The sequence below is a fragment of the Chiloscyllium plagiosum genome, chromosome 23 (genome assembly GCF_004010195.1).
Source record: "Chiloscyllium plagiosum isolate BGI_BamShark_2017 chromosome 23, ASM401019v2, whole genome shotgun sequence".
NCBI lineage: Eukaryota > Metazoa > Chordata > Chondrichthyes > Orectolobiformes > Hemiscylliidae > Chiloscyllium > Chiloscyllium plagiosum.
The window spans coordinates 56414680-56433638 of NC_057732.1; the positions used below are offsets into that span (position 1 = coordinate 56414680).

Here is an 18959-nt window from a genome sequence, read left to right on the forward strand (position 1 = left end):
TCACTTTTTAGATTGGAATCAATCTAAACATCAGGTCATAGACAGAGAACACAGGGGGCTAACACCTTTAACATATTGTCTTGCTATCACCATTGTTAACAGCTAACCCAAGAATGCAACTTTTTAAAAAAAAAGAGTTTTGTGATTTACACATGAAAGAAGTGAAACTATCACAGTATTCTAACAGATGAAAGGCTTAACAGACAATCAATTTTTCAATGTATAATTTCAGTTATATCACACTGCAAATTTTTGCTATAAATTCTGTGTTATGATCGAGCCCTCCACAATCACCTGATGAAGGAGCGTTGCTCCGAAAGCTAGTGTGCTTCCAATTAAACCTGTTGGACTACAACTTGGTGTTGTGTGATTTTTAACTTTGGATATGGAGTTGACCATTTACAGTGCAACCTTGTTTATCCGAATGTCGGATTATCCAAACAAGATCTCAAGGTCCCGGTGATTGTGTAAACTCTATTATCCGAATATTCAATTATACGAACAAAATACTTCCTGCCCGTGTTGTTTGGATAATTGAGGTTGCCCTGTAGACCTGAGATGAGGAAATATTTCCACATGCAGAGGGTAGTGAATCACAGAAGGCTGTGGAGGCCAAGCCACTGAATTTATTCAAGAAAATTATTTTAAAGGCATCTAGGGAAAATGTGAGACTATACCATTCAGGCAGAAGAGTAGTCATGATCATATTGAATGGTGGAGGTGGCTCAATGGCCTAGTTTTTATGAATCTATGACAAAGGAAACTCTTGTCTAGATGTGAAGACTGTTTTAAAGCTAGGAGTCAGTGCACATTTCGGACTGAGCTGACAGATAAACTTTGCCACTCAGAGAATCATATAGAGTCATAGAATCATAGAGATGTACAGCTCGGAAACAGACCCTTCAGTCCAACTCGTCTATAACAACTAGATATCCCAACCCAATCTAGTCCCATCTGCCAGCACCCGGCCCATATCCCTCCAAACCCTTCCTATTCATATACCCATCCAAATGTCTCTTAAATGTTGCAATTGTACCAGCCTCCACCACATCCTCTGGCAGCTCATTCCATACACGTACCACCCTCTGCGTGAAAAAGTTGCCCCTTACATCTCTTTTATATCTTTCCCCTCTCACCCTAAACCTATGCCCTCTACTTCTGGACTCCCCCACCCAGCGAAGAGATTTTGACCTTGGAACTGTCCAACTAGGAAGGCAGTGGAAGCAGGGTCATCATTGTTCGTTAGGTTATCGGGGTTATATGGAATGTGTGGTTTGGAACTTAAACAGATCAGCTGTGATCTAATTGAACAGCAGAGCAGACTCGAGGGACTGAATGGACTATTCCTGTTTCTATTTTTTTATGTTCGTGTTTAACTTTAAGTCACATGTCTTCTTGGAACTATGATTCTTTAACCCAATGCTAAAAATAAATGCAATTTTGACCTTAAAAAGAAATGCTTTTCACAGAAATTAAAACCAAAGACTGATTTACTTCTACTTTGGATCCCCAGTTCCTGAATTATAATAAAATATTATAAGCCTTCATCACAATTATCTCATGTCATTAACCATACAGGATTGTTAAGGGTTTCAACAATGTTGAGGCTAAGAGATTGAGATTCCCTGAAGGGAGAAACAAACACGGGGGCACAGTCTGGGGGTAAGGGTCTGGTCAATTCGGATTGTGATGAGGTGAAATTGCAAAAAGTGTCATGAATATTTGAAATTCTCTCATCAAGTGGTTTGTGGATACTCCCTTGTTGAATACAGTTAAGGTTCAGATAGTGGGTAAACCCCTCTGCTAATTTAAACCCGACATACAGAGAAGCTCACCTCATGCTGTAATCTGTTAAATTTACAGAGGCAAAGAATTATCCCAGATCTCACTATTTAAAGTAAAAATTAACAATTTTATTCTTTAAATCCAAAAGAAATCATTAAAACAATTATAAATAAGTCCTTTCTCTTAAACCTATATTTTTTACTTCCCACTACACAATACTGGTCCGATTTTAAAAAAAAACTCCAATTTAAGATTCACAAAAAATAATCACGTTTCAAAAAACCAGCCAGCTGTTGATTCTCTTTTGTAGATTTTCCTCGGTATTTTCCTGGGATCTTTACTTCGGTCTTCTGCTGCACAACTTATGGACAGGTACCATTCAGAGAGCGAGCAGGCTAGCAGCCTGTACTCCCCCTAAGTGTTCAGAATGTCCAGGTTTATACCCCAAAACATTGGATCATTTCATTTGTTTGATCCCATCCCAAACAGTAAAATTCAAATTCAATATGCTTTTGGTATCCAGGACATAATTTAAACTGATTGGCCGAATTTGAATTTGTTTATATTCCATGGCAACACAAGTCCAGCAATTTGTTTCAACCAAATGTTACATTTTTAAATTCTTCACATACTTTGTGCTTTCAGTCTGTCCTTGCCAGCTTCCTCTCTCTCTCTCAAAGGTTCAGTATACACCTACATCTTCATACAATAGACAGACAGATCTTTGGTCTTTACGTGAGTTAAAGGGTATGAGAAATAGGGAGGAGATTAAAGTCAGCCATAATTTGTAATGAATGGCAGAAAAGTATTGATGGGCCAAATGGTCTTGGCTTGTTCCTATCTCATGTTCTTATGTGTTCCGCCTTGATTTGTTTTCGGTAAGTAACTTCTTAGAGTTCTCAACTAAAACTACGGCTAGGAAGCAGAACATATTTACAACTGTTTTTCAGCAATATCAGTGAACATTTCTCATTTCCTCCAGATCTTGTAATGATTCTAATCTTGAATGCATACCAGTTCACAAACCAGGAGGTGGGATAGGGAAGTATCAGATCTAGAGAAAGATTTGAATAAGTAGGGAGGTAAGGTTAAAGATCAAGGGGGAGATTTTCAGAGGCTATGGGGTGTGTTTTGTTGTTTCTAGAAAAGTCTTCTGGACTGTGAAGATTCAAACTGAGAAGAAGGAACTATGCAGAATCTGAGGAATATCGGCTCTGAGCAGGGAGTACTGACCGAGCAGATTTGAAAAGATCAGTTTGGTGGGAATGATCCTGTGGGACAATTTTCTGGCAATTTGCTAATAGTAGAAGAAGGGCTTATGCCCGAAATGTCGATTCTCCTGTTCCCTGGATGCTGCCTGACCTGCTGCGCTTTTCCAGCAACACATTTTCAGCTCTGATCTCCAGTATCTGCAGACCTCACTTTCTCCTAATAGTAGAACTTGCAAATGCTGGAGTAATGGAAATGTAATCATCTGTAGATAATCACTGAATTAGAATGAGAATATTCTTGATTGTCACATGTACTCGAGTACAGAAGTACACTGAAAATGTTACAATGTCACCCCACACGGTGCCATCTAAGGTCCAAGTAGCAACAAAATACAAAGATAAAGGGAAAAAGAAAGGAAAACAAGTTATATTGCTTACTGTTGTTCATTGTATAAGTTTGAAAAATGAAAATAAAGTCAAAAAGATAAGCATTACAGTCTCCCAGTAGATCAGTACGAACAGCTTCCACTTGTGATCTGCCGGGGCTCGCACAACATTGACCGTCTGCACCAGTCCGCAGTCCAGCAGTTATCCACTCCATACAAGCCTCCAGCCCCCAGGCCATACCCACTCCACAAGGCCTGCAGGCCCCGGGCCGTCCCCACTCTGCACGGGCTCCAGCCCCCGGGCATTTCCCACTCCGCATAGGCCTCCAGCCCCCGGGCCATACCCACTCCACACAGGCTTCCAGCCCCCGGCCATACCCACTCCACACAGGCGTCCAGCCCCCGGGCATTTCCCACTCCGCACAGGCCTCCAGCCCCCGGGCCATACCCACTCCACACAGGCCTCCAGCCTCAGGTCCAATCCCGTTCCACTCAGAAGCCTCCAACCCACTCTACCTCAGGAGAGAACACCAAGAGGGGAAAAATGGCACAAAACGAGAAAACTCAGGAAATAAACAGAAGGTGCAGAGGAGTTCCTCTTAGTGCGTCCTAAGCCATGATGGTAAAACTTAGTGATTTGTTTCGTATTTTATTCTGAATATGCAAAACCTGTGAAAGGTAGAGACCATCCAGGAAAGGACTTGATAGTCCAAGCCCAGACAACAAAGTTAGTGAAAGAAAGCAGTAGGACTGAAAACAGACTCTGATGAAGAGAGAGCGAAATACTGGGAACAGAACAGATTGAAGAAAGGAGTGAAGTTCCTTCACCTTCTAATTTACCCAAGGGCCAGCCAGGAGACTGGCAAAACCAGGAGCTGGAAGGATTCCTATGAACATTAAGCTGCAGGAATCTTTGCCTGATTTGTGTTCTCAACTTGCATGGTTGGAAATTAAACCATGGACGATGCACCTTCCTGCAGCTTGACATTGCCAAGTCTGACACCAGTCTCATTGATCCTGTCCTACCGTCCACTGCAGTCATACATACCTCAGGTTGTAGCTCAGGTTGAGGTTTAGGGTGTAGGTTTGCTCGCTGAGCTGTAGGTTTGATATCCAGATGTTTCATTACCTGGCTGAGTGACAACATCAGTGGCGACCTCCAAGTGAAGCGAAGCTGTTGTCTCCTGCTTTCTATTTATATCTTTCCCAGGGGTTCCTGGGAAATCATGCTTGACTAACCTTCTGGAGTTTTTTGAGGATGTAACTCTGAAGATGGACAAGGGAGATCCAGTGGATGTAGTGTACCTGGACTTTCAGAAAGCCTGTGATAAAGTCCCACATAGGAGGTTAGTGAGCAATATTAGGGTGCATGGTATTGGGGGCAAAGTACTGACTTGGATTGAAAATTGGTTGGCTGATAGGAAACAGAGAGTAGTGATAAACGGCTCCATTTCGGAATGGCAGGCAGTAACCAGTGGGGTACCGCAGGGATCAGTGCTGGCACCGCAGCTTTTTTACAATATATAATGATATAGAAGATGGTATTAATAGTAACATTAGCAAATTTGCTGATGATACATAGCTGGGTGGCAGGGTGAAATGTGAAGAGGATGTTAAGAGATTACAGGGTGACCTGGACGGGTTAGGTGAGTGGACAGATACATGGCAGATGCAGTTTAATGTGGATAAATGTATGGTTATCCACTTTGGTGGCAAGAACAGGAAGGCAGATTACTACCTAAATGGAGTCAAGTTAGGTAAAGGGGCAGTACAAAGAGATCTGGGTGTTCTTGTACACCAGTCAATGAAGGTAAGCATGCAGGTACAGCAGGTAGTGAAGAAAGCTGACAGCATGCTGGCCTTCATAACAAGAGGGATTGAGTATAGAAGCAAAGAGGTTCTTCTGCAGCTATACAGGGCCCTGCTGAGACCGCACCTGGAATATTGTGTGCAGTTCTGGTCTCCAAATTTGAGGAAAGACATTCTGGCTATTGAGGGAGTGCAGCGTAGGTTCATGAGGTCAATTCTTGGAATGGCAGGACTACCTTATGTTGAAAGATTGGAGCGACAGGGCTTGTATACCCTTGAGTTTAGAAGACTGAGAGAGGATCTGATTGAGACGTATAAGATTATTAAAGGATTGGACACTCTGGAGGCAGGAAGCATGTTTCCGCTGATGGGTGAGTCCCAAACCAGAGGACACAGCTTAAAAATAAGGGGTAGGCCATTTAGGACAGAGATGAGGAGAAACTTCTTCACCCAGAGAGTGGTGGCTGTGTGGAATGCTCTGCCCCAGAAGGCAGTGGAGGCCCAGTCTCTGGATTCATTTAAGAAAGAGTTGGATAGAGCTCAAAGATAGTGGAATCAAGGGTTATGGAGATAAGGCAGGAACAGGATACTGATTAAGGATGATCAGCCATGATCGTAATGAATGGTGGTGCAGGCTCGAAGTTCAGAATGGCCTACTCCTGCACCTATTGTCTATTGTCTATCTTATTTTTAATTTTTTGTAATTATCTCTGCCTCAGTTAATTGGATTATACGTCATCCCTTCACTTGCTGTTCAGCTGTTGATAGGGAGAAAGTGAGGACTGCAGATGCTGGAGATCAGAGTCAAGAGTGTGCTACTGGAAAAGCACAGCAGTTCAGGCAGCATCCGAGGAGCAGGGGAATAGTTTATTTGGGAAATGCATTTGCCCGAAACATCGATTCTCCTGCTCCTTGTATGTTGCCTGACCTGCTGTGCTTTTCCAACACCCCATTCTCAGTTCAGCTGTTAACGCTTTACTCACATGGTCTGACACTTTGATCACCTGCAGAGACTCATTATTCAGCATGTCGACACTCCAATTACACCATTTGTATCATCTTTTGATTTCTCTGCTTATAAATTCTATACCTGTGTGCTTCTCTTCACTTCACCTGATAAAGGAGCATCGCTCCGAAAGCTTGGGATTTCAAATTAACCTGTTGGACTGTAACCTGGTGTCGTGTGACTTCTAACCTTGTCTACCCCAGTCCAACACCGGCACCTCCACGTCATGCCTTTACTTAAGAAGGTCGGTGAGGGGAAGTGTGGGAACTACTGATGTGTGAGTCTAATATCAGTAGTAAGTAAGTTCTTCAAGGTGATTCTGAAAGACAGGATTTACATGCATTTGGTGAAGTGAGAAATGATTAGGGATCGTCAGCATGGCTTTGTGTGAAGGAAATCACATCATTCAAATCTGAGTTTTTTGAGAGTGGAGTTGTAGATGTTGTTTATTTGAACTTTAGTAAAGCCTTTGACAAGGTTCCTATGTTGGACTAATTAATAAAGTTAGATCACATGAGATTCAGAGAGATGTTGCCAATTGGATACAAAATTGGCTAAATGGCAGGAGAAAGAGTGGTGGTGTTGGCAGGTTATTTTTTGGACTGGATGCTTGTGACCAGCAGTGTTCCACAGGGATCATTGCTGGGTCCACTTTTTTGTTTGTCATTTTATGGAAATAATTTGGATGAAAATATAGGAGGTCTGGTTAACAGGTTTATAAATGAACCAAAATTCATGGTAGAGTGGACAGTGAAGAAGATCATGTCGGATGACAAGGATATCTTGATCACTTGGGTCACTAGGCTAACGAGTGCCTGATGGAGTTTAATTTGGATAAATGTGAAGTATTGCATTTTGGTAAAACAATTATGGTAGGCCTTGGTTAGTGTTGTAGAACAAAGAGGTTCAGGCACATAATTATTTTAAATTTGTGCCATACACAGGTTGTTAAGAAGGTGTTTAGCAAGCTTGCCTTCATTGCTCAGACCTTTGAGTATAGGAGTTGGGACATCATGTTGAGGTTGTAAACGATGCTGGTGAGGCCTCTTCTGGAATATTGTGTACAGTTCTGGTCGTCCTGCTATAGGAAGGACATTATTATACTGGAGAAGGTTCAGAAAAATATTACTAGGATGTTGCCAGGAATGTTTGAGGAAAAAGTGAGGTCTGCAGATGCTGGAGATCAGAGCTGAAAATGTGTTGCTGGAAAAGCGCAGCAGGTCAGGAAGAAGGGCTTATGCCCGAAACAACGATTCTCCTGTTCCCTGGATGCTGCCTGACCTGCTGCGCTTTTCCAGCAACACATTTTCAGCAGCTGTTGCCAGGAATGGAGCGTTTATGTTCTCAAAATAAGCTGGGAACTTTTTCACTCGACCATAGGAGATTGAGAGATGACATGATAGAGGTTTATAAATCCCTGAGGGATTACATAACGTGAATAGCAAAGATCTTTTCCCTAAGGAGGAATTCAAGGTGAGAGGAGAAAGTTTTTAAAAAGGACCTGAGGGGGAACTTTTTTACACACCGTGCGTGGCTTGTGTCTGGAATTAACTTCCAGAGGAAGTGATAGGTGCAGGTACAGTCGCAACATGTAAAGAACATTTGGATATGTACATGAATAGGAAATGTTTGTAGGGATATGGGTCAAGCACAGGCCGGCGCGATTAGTTTTATTAGGGAGTATGGTCAATGTGAACTAGTTGGACCGACAATTCAGTTTCTGTGCTGTATGACTATAAAATAGAATGTTCTGAGTGAGTGTTCCATATGACTTTTGACATCAAGATAAAGGAAGACTAATAGAGTAATGGAAGAAAATAGAGTGTAGATTTATTAGTGGTTTCAGGAAAACATTTTGTCATTACAAGGTTAAACCTCAGAGGTCCGAGGCTTCACTGGAAGAGAAATTACTGGGTGGCAGCTTCAGGATTCCAAGGGTTGGTGATGAGGTTGAAATAACTCCATTGAGGCTGGTATCAAGTCAACTGGTCACCCATTACTTACATGTGGAGATACCTCGACACTGATCCAGTTCCCTCAGTGCCAGCTCGCAGAATGAACAGAATCTCTGACACTCCTGTTATTATCTGCCAGCCAGGGCTCCCTGATTGGACCAGATTAATCAGGGAACTCTTATTCTGAGGTCCACTTGGCTGACCTCATTACAATCATTGTACGGGTGAATAGAGACGGGTTGTTTTCAATTATATTAATAAAGGGACAGACATTTAAAATAATCACAGGGAGGACTCAACTGAAGCTTGAAAATAAATTCTTACGAAGAGGGTCAGTACAATGTGTAATTATTTGCCAGAAACTATTAATGAGGCACAGTCCAGATACTATTATCAGAAGGGGTTTCTTTTTTTCTTCCTGTTTTTTTTATTAAACAAATTACAAAACAGTTTACAAAACACATTTACAGCTGTACACAAGAGACAGCAATTTTACAAGGGAGAGGAGCGGCAAAGCCAGACCCCAAACACTACCGTTCAACCAGTTCACAGGGACAGGAGGACAAACCTCAAATCCCAGTTTCACATATAAAAATAAAAAGAGACATCAACAATGACATTTGTACATTAGACAATCCTGTTACATACAAAAGTGCAGACAATACAGACCCAGCGAGCCCCTGCCCCTCCCACCTTCCGACCACTCTAAGGCAGCCCGCCCCTACCCACCTTTCAGTTCTCGGTCACAGAAGGGGTTTCTTAATTGCTTGAAGAAAATTAAAAATCACACAACACCAGGTTATAGTCCAAATGGTTTATTTGGAAGCATTAGCTTTCGGAGCACTGCTCCTTCATCAGGTGGTTGTGGACTATAAGATCATAAGACTCAGAATTTATAGCAGATTTAACTTTGTACACCCCAATCTAACACCGGCATCTCCAAAGCTTGAAGAAAAGTGTTTGAAACAATGAGTTGTGAACAGCAACGAGGGATGGCATTAAATATCCATAATGGATCATGTGATTAAGCTAAAAACCTCATCCAAGGGAGAGAGAGAAATGCATACAAACTCAACACTTCCCTCATTACTGAGGTTAATAATACACACAAGGTGCATTGATCCCTTCTGTGTCTCCAGTTGAAGAAGTAACTGAAATATTGATAGACAGGAATGTTAACATGAGCTGCATGTTCGGATTCCATCATCTAGGATTTAACTGAGTATTTTCAAATGCTGGTACAAATCCATGTCAAGTTAATGCCATTTATACAATTTCTTTGCCAATTTTTTTTCATGGTGTCATGACATTATCAGATTTGAATCATTGTCTATTGAATTCAATCACCTTAGATTTGTTATTTGCCCAATTCAAACTTACAACGTATATATTCAGTTTTGGACTGCCAGTTGATAAACTTGACAGAAATGTGGAACCTTTATTCTTCACATGATCTGAAATAAAAGCAAATTGTTGAATATTAATGCTTCCCCTCCACCAGAAGAGAGAACTCATGAAAGCACAAAAAAAATTGGTAAAGAGTCAAGAATCCTCTTTGTGAGAAAGTCTATGGAAGATATGGGTGGCACGGTGGCACAGTGGTTAGCACTGCTGCCTCACAGCGCCAGAGACCCAGGTTCAATTCCCGCCTCAGGCGACTGACTGTGTGGAGTTTGCACGTTCTCCCCGTGTCTGCGTGGGTTTCCTCCGGGTGCTACGGTTTCCTCCCACAGTCCAAAGATGTGCAGGCCAGGTGAATTGGCCATGCTAAATTGCCCGTAGTGTTAGGTAAGGGGTAAATGTAGGGGTATGGGTGGGTTGTGCTTCGGCGGGTCAGTGTGGACTTGTTGGGCCGAAAGGGCCTGTTTCCACACTGTAATGTAATTTAGTATTGTTAATGCAGATATTATCAGAGAATTGTGTATTCTTGAATTTTAAACTGGTTTATCTAACCCTCTCTGGCAGGCGTTACCGTAGGCAAGATATTCGACATGGTGATGCCATCCAGCAGTGCCTAGACCAAGAGCCGAATGGTATGTGACTATCAATGAGACTGAAAGTACACGGTGGGGGAGGCATGGTGGGCAAACTCCCCCTCAACATTGGCCATGCTAAATTACCCATAGTGTCCAGGAATGTGTAGCTAAGGCAGATTAGCTGTGGGGGGTTGCAGGGATAGGATAGTGTAGCGGGGTGATTCTAGGTGGGATGCTGTTAGGAAAGTTGATATGGATTTGTAGGGCCAAATGACCTGTTTCCATACTGTGGGGATTTTATCGAAGTATTTAGAAATAATGAGCCCCTGAGCAGAATTACTGAGGGGCTACTCTTCCAATCACAGTTTAAAATGAGCTGATTCCCAGCAAACTCAGGAGAGAAACAGCCTGTGATTGGAGGACCAACATGCAGTTAGGAAAGTAAGTGTTGGCAGTGAGGGATGGGTCGGGTCACCAAATGCCGCCTTCATTATCCTATCTACCTGCAACTCCACTTTCAAGGAACTATGAACCTGCACTCCAAGGACTCTTTGGTCAGCAACACTCCCAGAACCTTACCATTAAATGAATAAGTCCTTCCCTGATTTGTCTTTCCAAAATGCAGCACCTCACACTGATCTAAATAAAACTCCATCTGCCACTCCTCGGCTCACCAGCCCAATTGATCAAGGGTCCTGTTGTACTCTAAGTTAACTTTCTTCACTGTCCACTACACCTCCAATTTTGGTGTCATCTGCAAACTTACTAACCATGTCACCCATGTTCAAATCCAAAACATCTATATAAATGATGAAAAGCAGTGGACCCAGCAATAATCCTTGTGGCACACCACTGTCTGAAAAGGCCTCCAGTCTGAAAAGCAACTCTCTACCACTATCCTCTGTCTCCTACCTTTGAGCCAGTTCTGTATCCAAATAGCTAGAGACTTTGAGCTATCAGGAGAGGCTGAATAGGCTGGGGCTATTTACCTGGGAGCATCAGAGTTTGAGGAGTGACCTTATAGAGATTTATAAAATTGTGAGGAGCATGGCTAGAGTGAATAGCCAAGGTCTTTTCCCTGAGGTAAGGTCGTCCAAAACTCGAGGGCATAGGTTTAAGTTGAGAGGGGAAACATTTTAAAAGTTCTTAAGAGGCAATGTTTTCGCACAGAGGATGGTGTGTGTATAGAATGAGCTGCCAGAGGAAGTGGTGGAGGCTGGTACAATTACAGTATTTAAAAGGCATCTGGATGGGTATACTAATGGGAAGGGTTTAGAGGGATATGGACCAGGTACTGGCAAATGCTATCAGATTAATTTAGGAAATCTGGTTGGCATGGAGGAGTTGGACTAAAAGGTCCAACTTCTCCATGGGTTTGGGTAACGAACCAGGCCAGGTGTTAGAATTGGAGGTAGGTGAGCACTTTGGGGACAGTTCGGTGACTTTTACTCTAGTGATGGAGAGGGAGAAGTGTGCATTGCAGGGCAAGAGTTATAGCTGGGGGCAGGGAAATTATGATGCGGTGAGGCACAACTTAGGATGCGTGGCTTGGAAAAGTAGGCTTCAAGGAAGGGCGCAATTGATATGTGGAGCTTGTTCAAGGAGCAACTATTGAGTGTCCTTGATAAGTATGTACCTGTCAGGCAGGGAGGAAAGGGTCGTGTGAGGGAGCCATGGTTTAATAAGGAATTGGAATCCCTTGTTAAAGGGAAGAGGGCGGCCTATGTAAAGATGAGGCGTGAAGGTTCAATTGGGGCGATTGAGAGTTATAAGGTAGCCAGGAAGGACCTGAAGAGAGAGCTAAGAGCAGCAAGGAGGGGACATGAAAAGTCCTTAGTTGGTAGGATTAGGGAAAACCCTAAGGCTTTCTATAGGTATGACAGGAATAAAAGAATGACTAGGGTAGGAATAGATCCAGTCAAGGATAGTAGTGGGAAGTTGCGTGTGGAGGCAGAAGAGATTGGGGAGACACTGAATGAATACTTTTCGTCAGTATTCAATCAGGAACAGGACATTATTGTCAATGTGAATACTGAGTCACAATTAAGTAGAATGGATGGCTTTGAGGTATGTAGAGAAGAGGTGTTGGAAATTCTGCAAAGGGTGAAAATAGATAAGTCCCCTGGGCCTGATGGCATTTATCCTAGGATTCTCTGGGAAGCAAGGGAAGAGATTGCAGAGCCATTGGCCTTGATTTTTATGTCCTCATTGTCTACAGGAGTAGTGCCAGAAGACTGGAGGATAGCAAATGTGGTTCCCTTGTTCAAGAAGGGGAGAAGGGATAACCCTAGTAACTATAGGCCGGTGAGTCTCACTTCTGTTGTGGGCAAAATCTTAAGAGAGAATTGTAAGGGATAGGATTTATGAACACCTGGATAGGAATAATGTGATCAAGGATAGTCAGCATGGTTTTGTGAAGGGCAAGTCGTGCCTCACAAACCTTATTGAATTCTTTGAAAAGGTGACGAAGGAGGTTGATGAGGGGAAAGCGGACTTTAGTAAGGCGTTTGATAAGGTTCCCCATGGTAGGCTACTGCAGAAAATACGGAGATATGGCATTGAGGGTGAGTTGGAGGTTTGGATTAGGAATTGGCTGGATGGAAGAAGACAGAGGGTAGTAGTTGATGGCAAAGTTTCTTCATGGAGTGCCGTCACTAGCGGTGTTCCGCAAGGATCTGTTTTGGGACCATTGCTGTTTGTCATTTTTATAAATGACATGGAAGAGGGGTTAGAAGGTTGGGTGAGCAAGTTTGCGAATGACACGAAAGTCGGAGGAGTTGTTGACAGTGAGGAAGGATGTGGCAGGTTACAGCAGGATATAGAGAAGCTGCAGAGCTGGGCAGAAAGGTGGCAAATGGAATACAATGTAGCTAAGTGTGAGGTGATTCACTTTGGGAAGAATAACAAAAAGATGGGGTACTGGGCTAATGGTCGGATACTTGGTAGTGTGGATGAGCAGAGGGATCTTGGTGTCCATGTACACAGATCTCTGAAAGTTGCCACCCAGGTAAATAGTGCGGTGAGGAAGGCATATGGCGTACTGGCTTTTATTGGTAGAGGAATAAGGGGTGGTAGGTATAGGACAGATGTTAGGGGTAGATTCTTTACTCAGCGAGTCGTGAGTTCATGGAATGCCCTGCCAGTAGCAGTGGTGGACTCTCCCTCTTTATGGGCATTTAAACGGGCATTGGATAGGCATATGGAGGATAGTGGGCTAGTGTAGGTTAGGTGGGCTTGGATCGACGCAACATCGAGGGCCAAAGGGCCTGTACTGCGCTGTATTTTTCTATGTTCTATGTCTGTTTCCATGCTGTAACTCTTCCTATCTGTTTTTATATTTCTACCTAGCTTTGCCTCATATTCTATTTTTCCTTCACTTCTTTAGTCATTCTGTGCTATATTTTTATTCTGTCCGATCTTCTAACCTGTCCACACTTAATGTTTGATCTCTGAGAATTAACCATTTATTCCAATGAGTTTTGAGAGGATTTGTAGCTCAGATTGTGATTCTGGATATAAGTTTGCTCACTGAGCTGGAATGTTCATTTTCTAACGTTTCGTCACCATGCTCGGTAACATAGTCAGTGAGCCTCCGGTGAAGTGCTGGCGTTCTGTCCTGCTTTCTATTTGTGTTTAGGTTTCTTGTGTTGGTGATGGTTATGGCATTTCCTTTTCTCAGATAGTGGGAGATGGGGTGCAAATTGATGTGTTTGTTGATAGAGTTCCAGTTGGAATGCCATGTTTCTCAGAATTCTTGTGCATGCCTCTCTTTGGCTTGTCCTAGGATGTATTTGTTGTCCCAGTCGAAATGATGTCCTTCCTCATCCATATGTAAAGATACTAATGATCGTGAGTCATTTTTTTTGTGGCTAGTTGATGCTCATGTATCCTGGTGGCTAGTTTTCTGCCTGTTTGTCCAATGTAGTGTTTGTTACAGTTGTTGCAATGTATTTTGATAATGACATTTGTCTTATTTGTTGTTTGTACAGTATCCTTTAATTTCATTAGTTGCTGTTTTAGTGTGTTGGTGGGTTTGTGGGTTACCATGATGCCAAGAGGTCTGAGTAGTCTGGCAGTCATTTCGTAACAGCCCTGTTCACATCCATCAATATCAGCCAAGGAAACACTGACTACACTATTAGAAAACCCAAAGACACATACACCAACCACCACTGACTTCATCAGTAGGGACAACATCATCAAGCTAGTGGACCTATGCCTTATCACCCACTTCACCTTCAACAACAAAACTTACAGACAAACTTTCAGAATACCCATGGGATCTCTGATATCAGGGTTCTTAGCAGAGGCAGTAATGCAGAGACTTGAACAAACAGCTCTGCCAACCGATCCACACTTTTAGTCTGCTACGTGGATGACGTCTTTGTCATCACTAAACAAAACAAATTAGAGGAAACCTTCAAGATCATAATAGTAATGAGCCGCCACACACTGCAGCACAGAGGAACTATGCAGAGCAGAGAAAAATCACCTATACAGTATCTTCAAAAAGAACGAGTACCCAATGAACACAAACCCAAATAAGCAGACAAAATGTGCCTAGAAATCCTAGACACACTCTCCTATATCAAAAGCATCTTGGAAATGACTGCCAGACTACTCAGACCTCTTGGCATCATGGTAGCCCACAAACCCACCAACACACTAAAACAGCAGCTAATGAACTTGAAGGACCCTATACAGACAACAAGCAAAACTAATGTCATTTACGAAATACTTTGCAAGAACTGTAACAAACATTACATTGGACAAACAGGCAGAAAGCTAGCCACCAGGATACATGAACATCAATTAACCACAAAAAGACATGACCCACTCTCACTGTACCTTTATATACAGATGAGGAAGGGCACAATTTCGACTGGGACAACATATCCATCCTAGGAAAAGCCAAACAGAGACATGCATAAGAATTCCTAGAAGCATTGCATTCCAACCAAAACTCTATCAACAAACACAACATTTTAGACCCCATCTATCACCCTCTGAGAAAAGGAACAGGAAATGCCATCACCAACACAGGAAATGACATCTCTAACCCAAGGAAACCTAAACACACAAATAGAAAGCGAGACATACCATCAGCTTTTCACTGGAAACTCTCATTGATGATCTTACCTAGTATGATGATGAAACGTCTGAAAATGAACCTTCCAGCTCAGCGAGCAAACTTACGAACATTTCTTCCTACGTTTTGAATTCTGTCGGTTACCCAATTCGCCTTCCACTCTCATATACTGCCCCCAATTTGATGCTTTCTAAATTTATTCTTTCCTTAATGTTCACTTATCACACCCTTTCTAATTGATTCTCACATTTTCTCTACCACTGACATCAAGCTATTAGAGTAGTAGGTCTTCCCTCTCCCTCCTTTTTTAATTACTGGAATTACATTTATTTTAATCACTCATGGGAGGTGGGCATCGCTGGCTGGGCCAGCATTTATTGCCCATTCTTAATTGTCCTAGAGAAGGTGTTGGTGAGCTGCCTCCCCGAACTGCTGCAGTCCATGTGCTATGGGTAGACCCACAGTGTCCCTGGAGAATTGTTAATTTCCTTTCAACAGGAACCTTCCCAAAAACTACAGGATGATGAAATGAGACTACCAATTCATTCACTATCTTTAGGTCACCTCCAAGAATCCTCCTAGGTTTGAATCTTAAATCAAAGCACATTGGATTGGGGGCTGCGTACTGACATGGATAGAGCATTGTTTGGCAGACAGGAAACAAAGAGTAGGAATAAATGTGTAATCTACTGGATGGCCAGCAGTGACTACTAGGGTACTACAGGGATCAGTGTTTGGACCCCACTGTTCACAATACCTGTATATGTTCATGATTTAGAAGAAAGAACTGAATAATGTCTCCAGGTTTGCAGACAACACAAAGCTGAGTGGAAGGGTGAACTGTGAAGAAAATGCAGAGATGCTTCAATGCAATTTGGAAAGTTGAGTGAGTGGGAAAATTGCAAGGCAGATGAAGTATAAATCGGATAAAAGTGATATTATCTACTTCGGCAGTGAAAACAGGAAGGTGATTGTTATCTGAGTGGTGATAGATTGGGGAAGAGCAGGGTGCAACTTGACCTATACACTGGTCACTGAAAGTAAGTATTACAGATTCAGCAGGCAGTGAAGAAGATAAATGGTATGTTACCCTTTTAATAGTGAGAGGCATTAAGTACAGGGACAGAAATGTCTTGCTCCAATTCTACAAGGCCTTGATGAGTCGACACTTAGTGTATTGTGTGCGGTTTTGGCCTCCTTATGTGAGGAAGGATGTTCTGTCTATGGAGGGAGTGTGATGAAGATTTACCAAACTGATTCCTGAAATGGCAGGACTGACATATGAAGAGAGACCAGATCAATTAGGACTATATTCACTGAGGTTCAGAAGGATGAGGGTGTTCTCATAGAAACCTATAAAATTCTAACTGGACTGTACAGAGTAAAAGCAAAAAGAATATTCCAAATGACTAGGGAATCCAGAACCAGGGGTCACATAGGGTAAACTTTTAAGAACTGAGCTTAAGAGAAATGTCTTCACACAGAAAGTGGGGAGCCTGTGGAATTCTCTGCCATATAAAGCAGTTGAGGCCAAAACATCAATTTTTTCAAGAAGAGGTTAAATGTATTTCTGAGGTCTAAAGGGATCACTGGATAATGAGAAGAAAGCAGTAACAGGGTGCTGAGTTGAATGATCAGCGTGATCATATTGAATGCTGGATCAGGCATGAAGGGCTGATTGGCCTACTCCTACTCCTATTTTTGATGTCCCTATGCCTTAACACTCTGGGAACGAACTTGTGGATCAGGTGTGAAGAAACTGACTCTACTCACCAGCTCAGGTTAATGTTAAAAATCCATGACAATATTTCTAAGGTGCATAGAGGAGTTTCCAGTGTTTAAACCCAAATTTAACCTAATACCTTTAACAGATTCAAAAGCAAAATACTGCAGATCTTGGAGGTTTAAAATATAATCAAAAAATTCAGGAAATCTTCAGCAGGCCTGACAGTGTCCTTGGAGAAAGAAAATTAATGTTCCAAGTTTAGACACATCTTTGGGTCAGAAGGTGTCATGTTGGCTATAATTAATACAAACTGAAGTTCTGCATTAGGATGTATCTTCGTACATGGAATATCTGAATACTCTGTACCTTCAGCTGAAACACATTTATGGAGAAATTATATACTTTTGCTGGTGTGAAACCCAAAGCTGAGTCATGATTTGATATTACAAACTGATCATTTTGTTTTTACATAAACAAAGAATCTTTTGCTTTCTTCCCTTGCTCAGGTGAAACATTCACAAAAACAGGAGAAAGGTTATTATACGGCGTTGAGAAAAACAGTACCTTGCTGGAGTGTAATCCCAGATCGCCACAAGCGAAGGTGTTGTGGTTTGTGGAAGCAAAGAACATGAAACAAGATGAGGTAAGTTATTTGTGGAATGAACCTTAGCTTTTAATATGCTAAGAATACAAAATCTTACGTGAGGAAGAGATTTTGAATCTTATTGTGGTCGATAATGGGCAAATCACTGACACATTGTAAAATCTGTAATGTTGATGAACAGGTTGACCACACAATTGTTTACAATATACATCAATCATTTGGAGTTGGGGGCCAAGTGTAGTGTGTCAAAGTTCACAGAAGACACTAAGATGAGTGGGAGAGCAAAGTATGCAGAGGATACTGAAAGACTGCAGAGAGATATAGATTGATCAAGTGAGTGTGCTCCATCTGCCAGACCTTTGCCCAATGTTGATAAATGTGAAGTCATCTATTTTGGTAGGAATAACAGCAAAATGGACTATTATTTAAATGATGAAAAATTGCAGAATCCTGCTGTGAAGAGGGACCTGGGTGTTCTTGTGCATAAATCACAAAAGGTTGGTTTGCTGGTGCAGCTGATACTTAAGAAGGCAAATGGAATATTGTCCTTCATTGCTAGAGGGATAGAGTTTAAAAACAAGGAGGTCATGCTGCTGCTGTATGGAGTACTGGTGAGGCCACTCCTACAGTACTGTGTAAAGTTTTGATCTCCTTACTTGAGAAAGGATATCTTGGTACTGGAGGGGGTGCAGAGGAGGCTCACTAAGTTGATTGTGGATTTGAGGGGTTGGCTTATGAAGACAGTTGAGTAGACTGGGGCTATATTCATTGGAATTTAGAACAATGGGGGGGGGGGGATCTTATAGAAACATAAAATTATGAAGGGAATAGATAAGATAGGAACAGGGAGGTTATCTTGACTGGCAGGTGAAACTAGAACAAGGGGGCATTGCGTCAAAAAGGGAGAGCAGATTTCGGACTGATTTGAGGAGGAACTTCTTACCCAGAGGGTTGTGAATCTGTGGAATTCCCTGCCCAGTGAAGCAGTTGAGGCTTCCTTAGTAAATGCTTTTAAAGCTAAGATAGATAATTTTTTGAACAGTAAAGGATTTTAGGTTTATGCTGAGAGCGCGGGTAAGTGGAGCTGAGGCCAAGAAAAGATCAGCCATGATCTTATTGAATGTTGGAGCAGGCTCGAAGGAACAGATGGCCTACCCTTGCTTCTGTTTCTTATGTTCTTAAAAGAGCCAGCTTCTCATTTCAATTATGTAAAGCTTGGTTACATTGAGTGATGCTAGCATCATTCTCTGAGAATCTCAGTGTTCCATTGCGGAGTCAGATCAGGCACTAACTTGGAATTTAAGCTGCAGTGTTGTTGCAGTGAAGAGAAGCCAATTTGTATTGTTGCCACAATTACAAATGGAATGTTGATCAAACCTGTGCAGAGACCAAGCCAAATGGTGAGTTATTGA

General features: G+C 42.2%; 1 protein-coding gene across 1 annotated transcript in view; it reads left to right on the forward strand.

Moving 5' to 3' along the window:
• The window catches only part of LOC122561887 (semaphorin-3E-like), a 309586-nt gene that overhangs the window by 281620 nt on the left and 9007 nt on the right, over window positions 1–18959 (forward strand). Inside the window, exons 15-16 of the mRNA XM_043714219.1 lie at window positions 10118–10185; window positions 17450–17586. Of these exons, the coding sequence (XP_043570154.1) occupies window positions 10118–10185; window positions 17450–17586 (205 nt within the window). The remainder of the gene's footprint in view (window positions 1–10117; window positions 10186–17449; window positions 17587–18959) is intronic.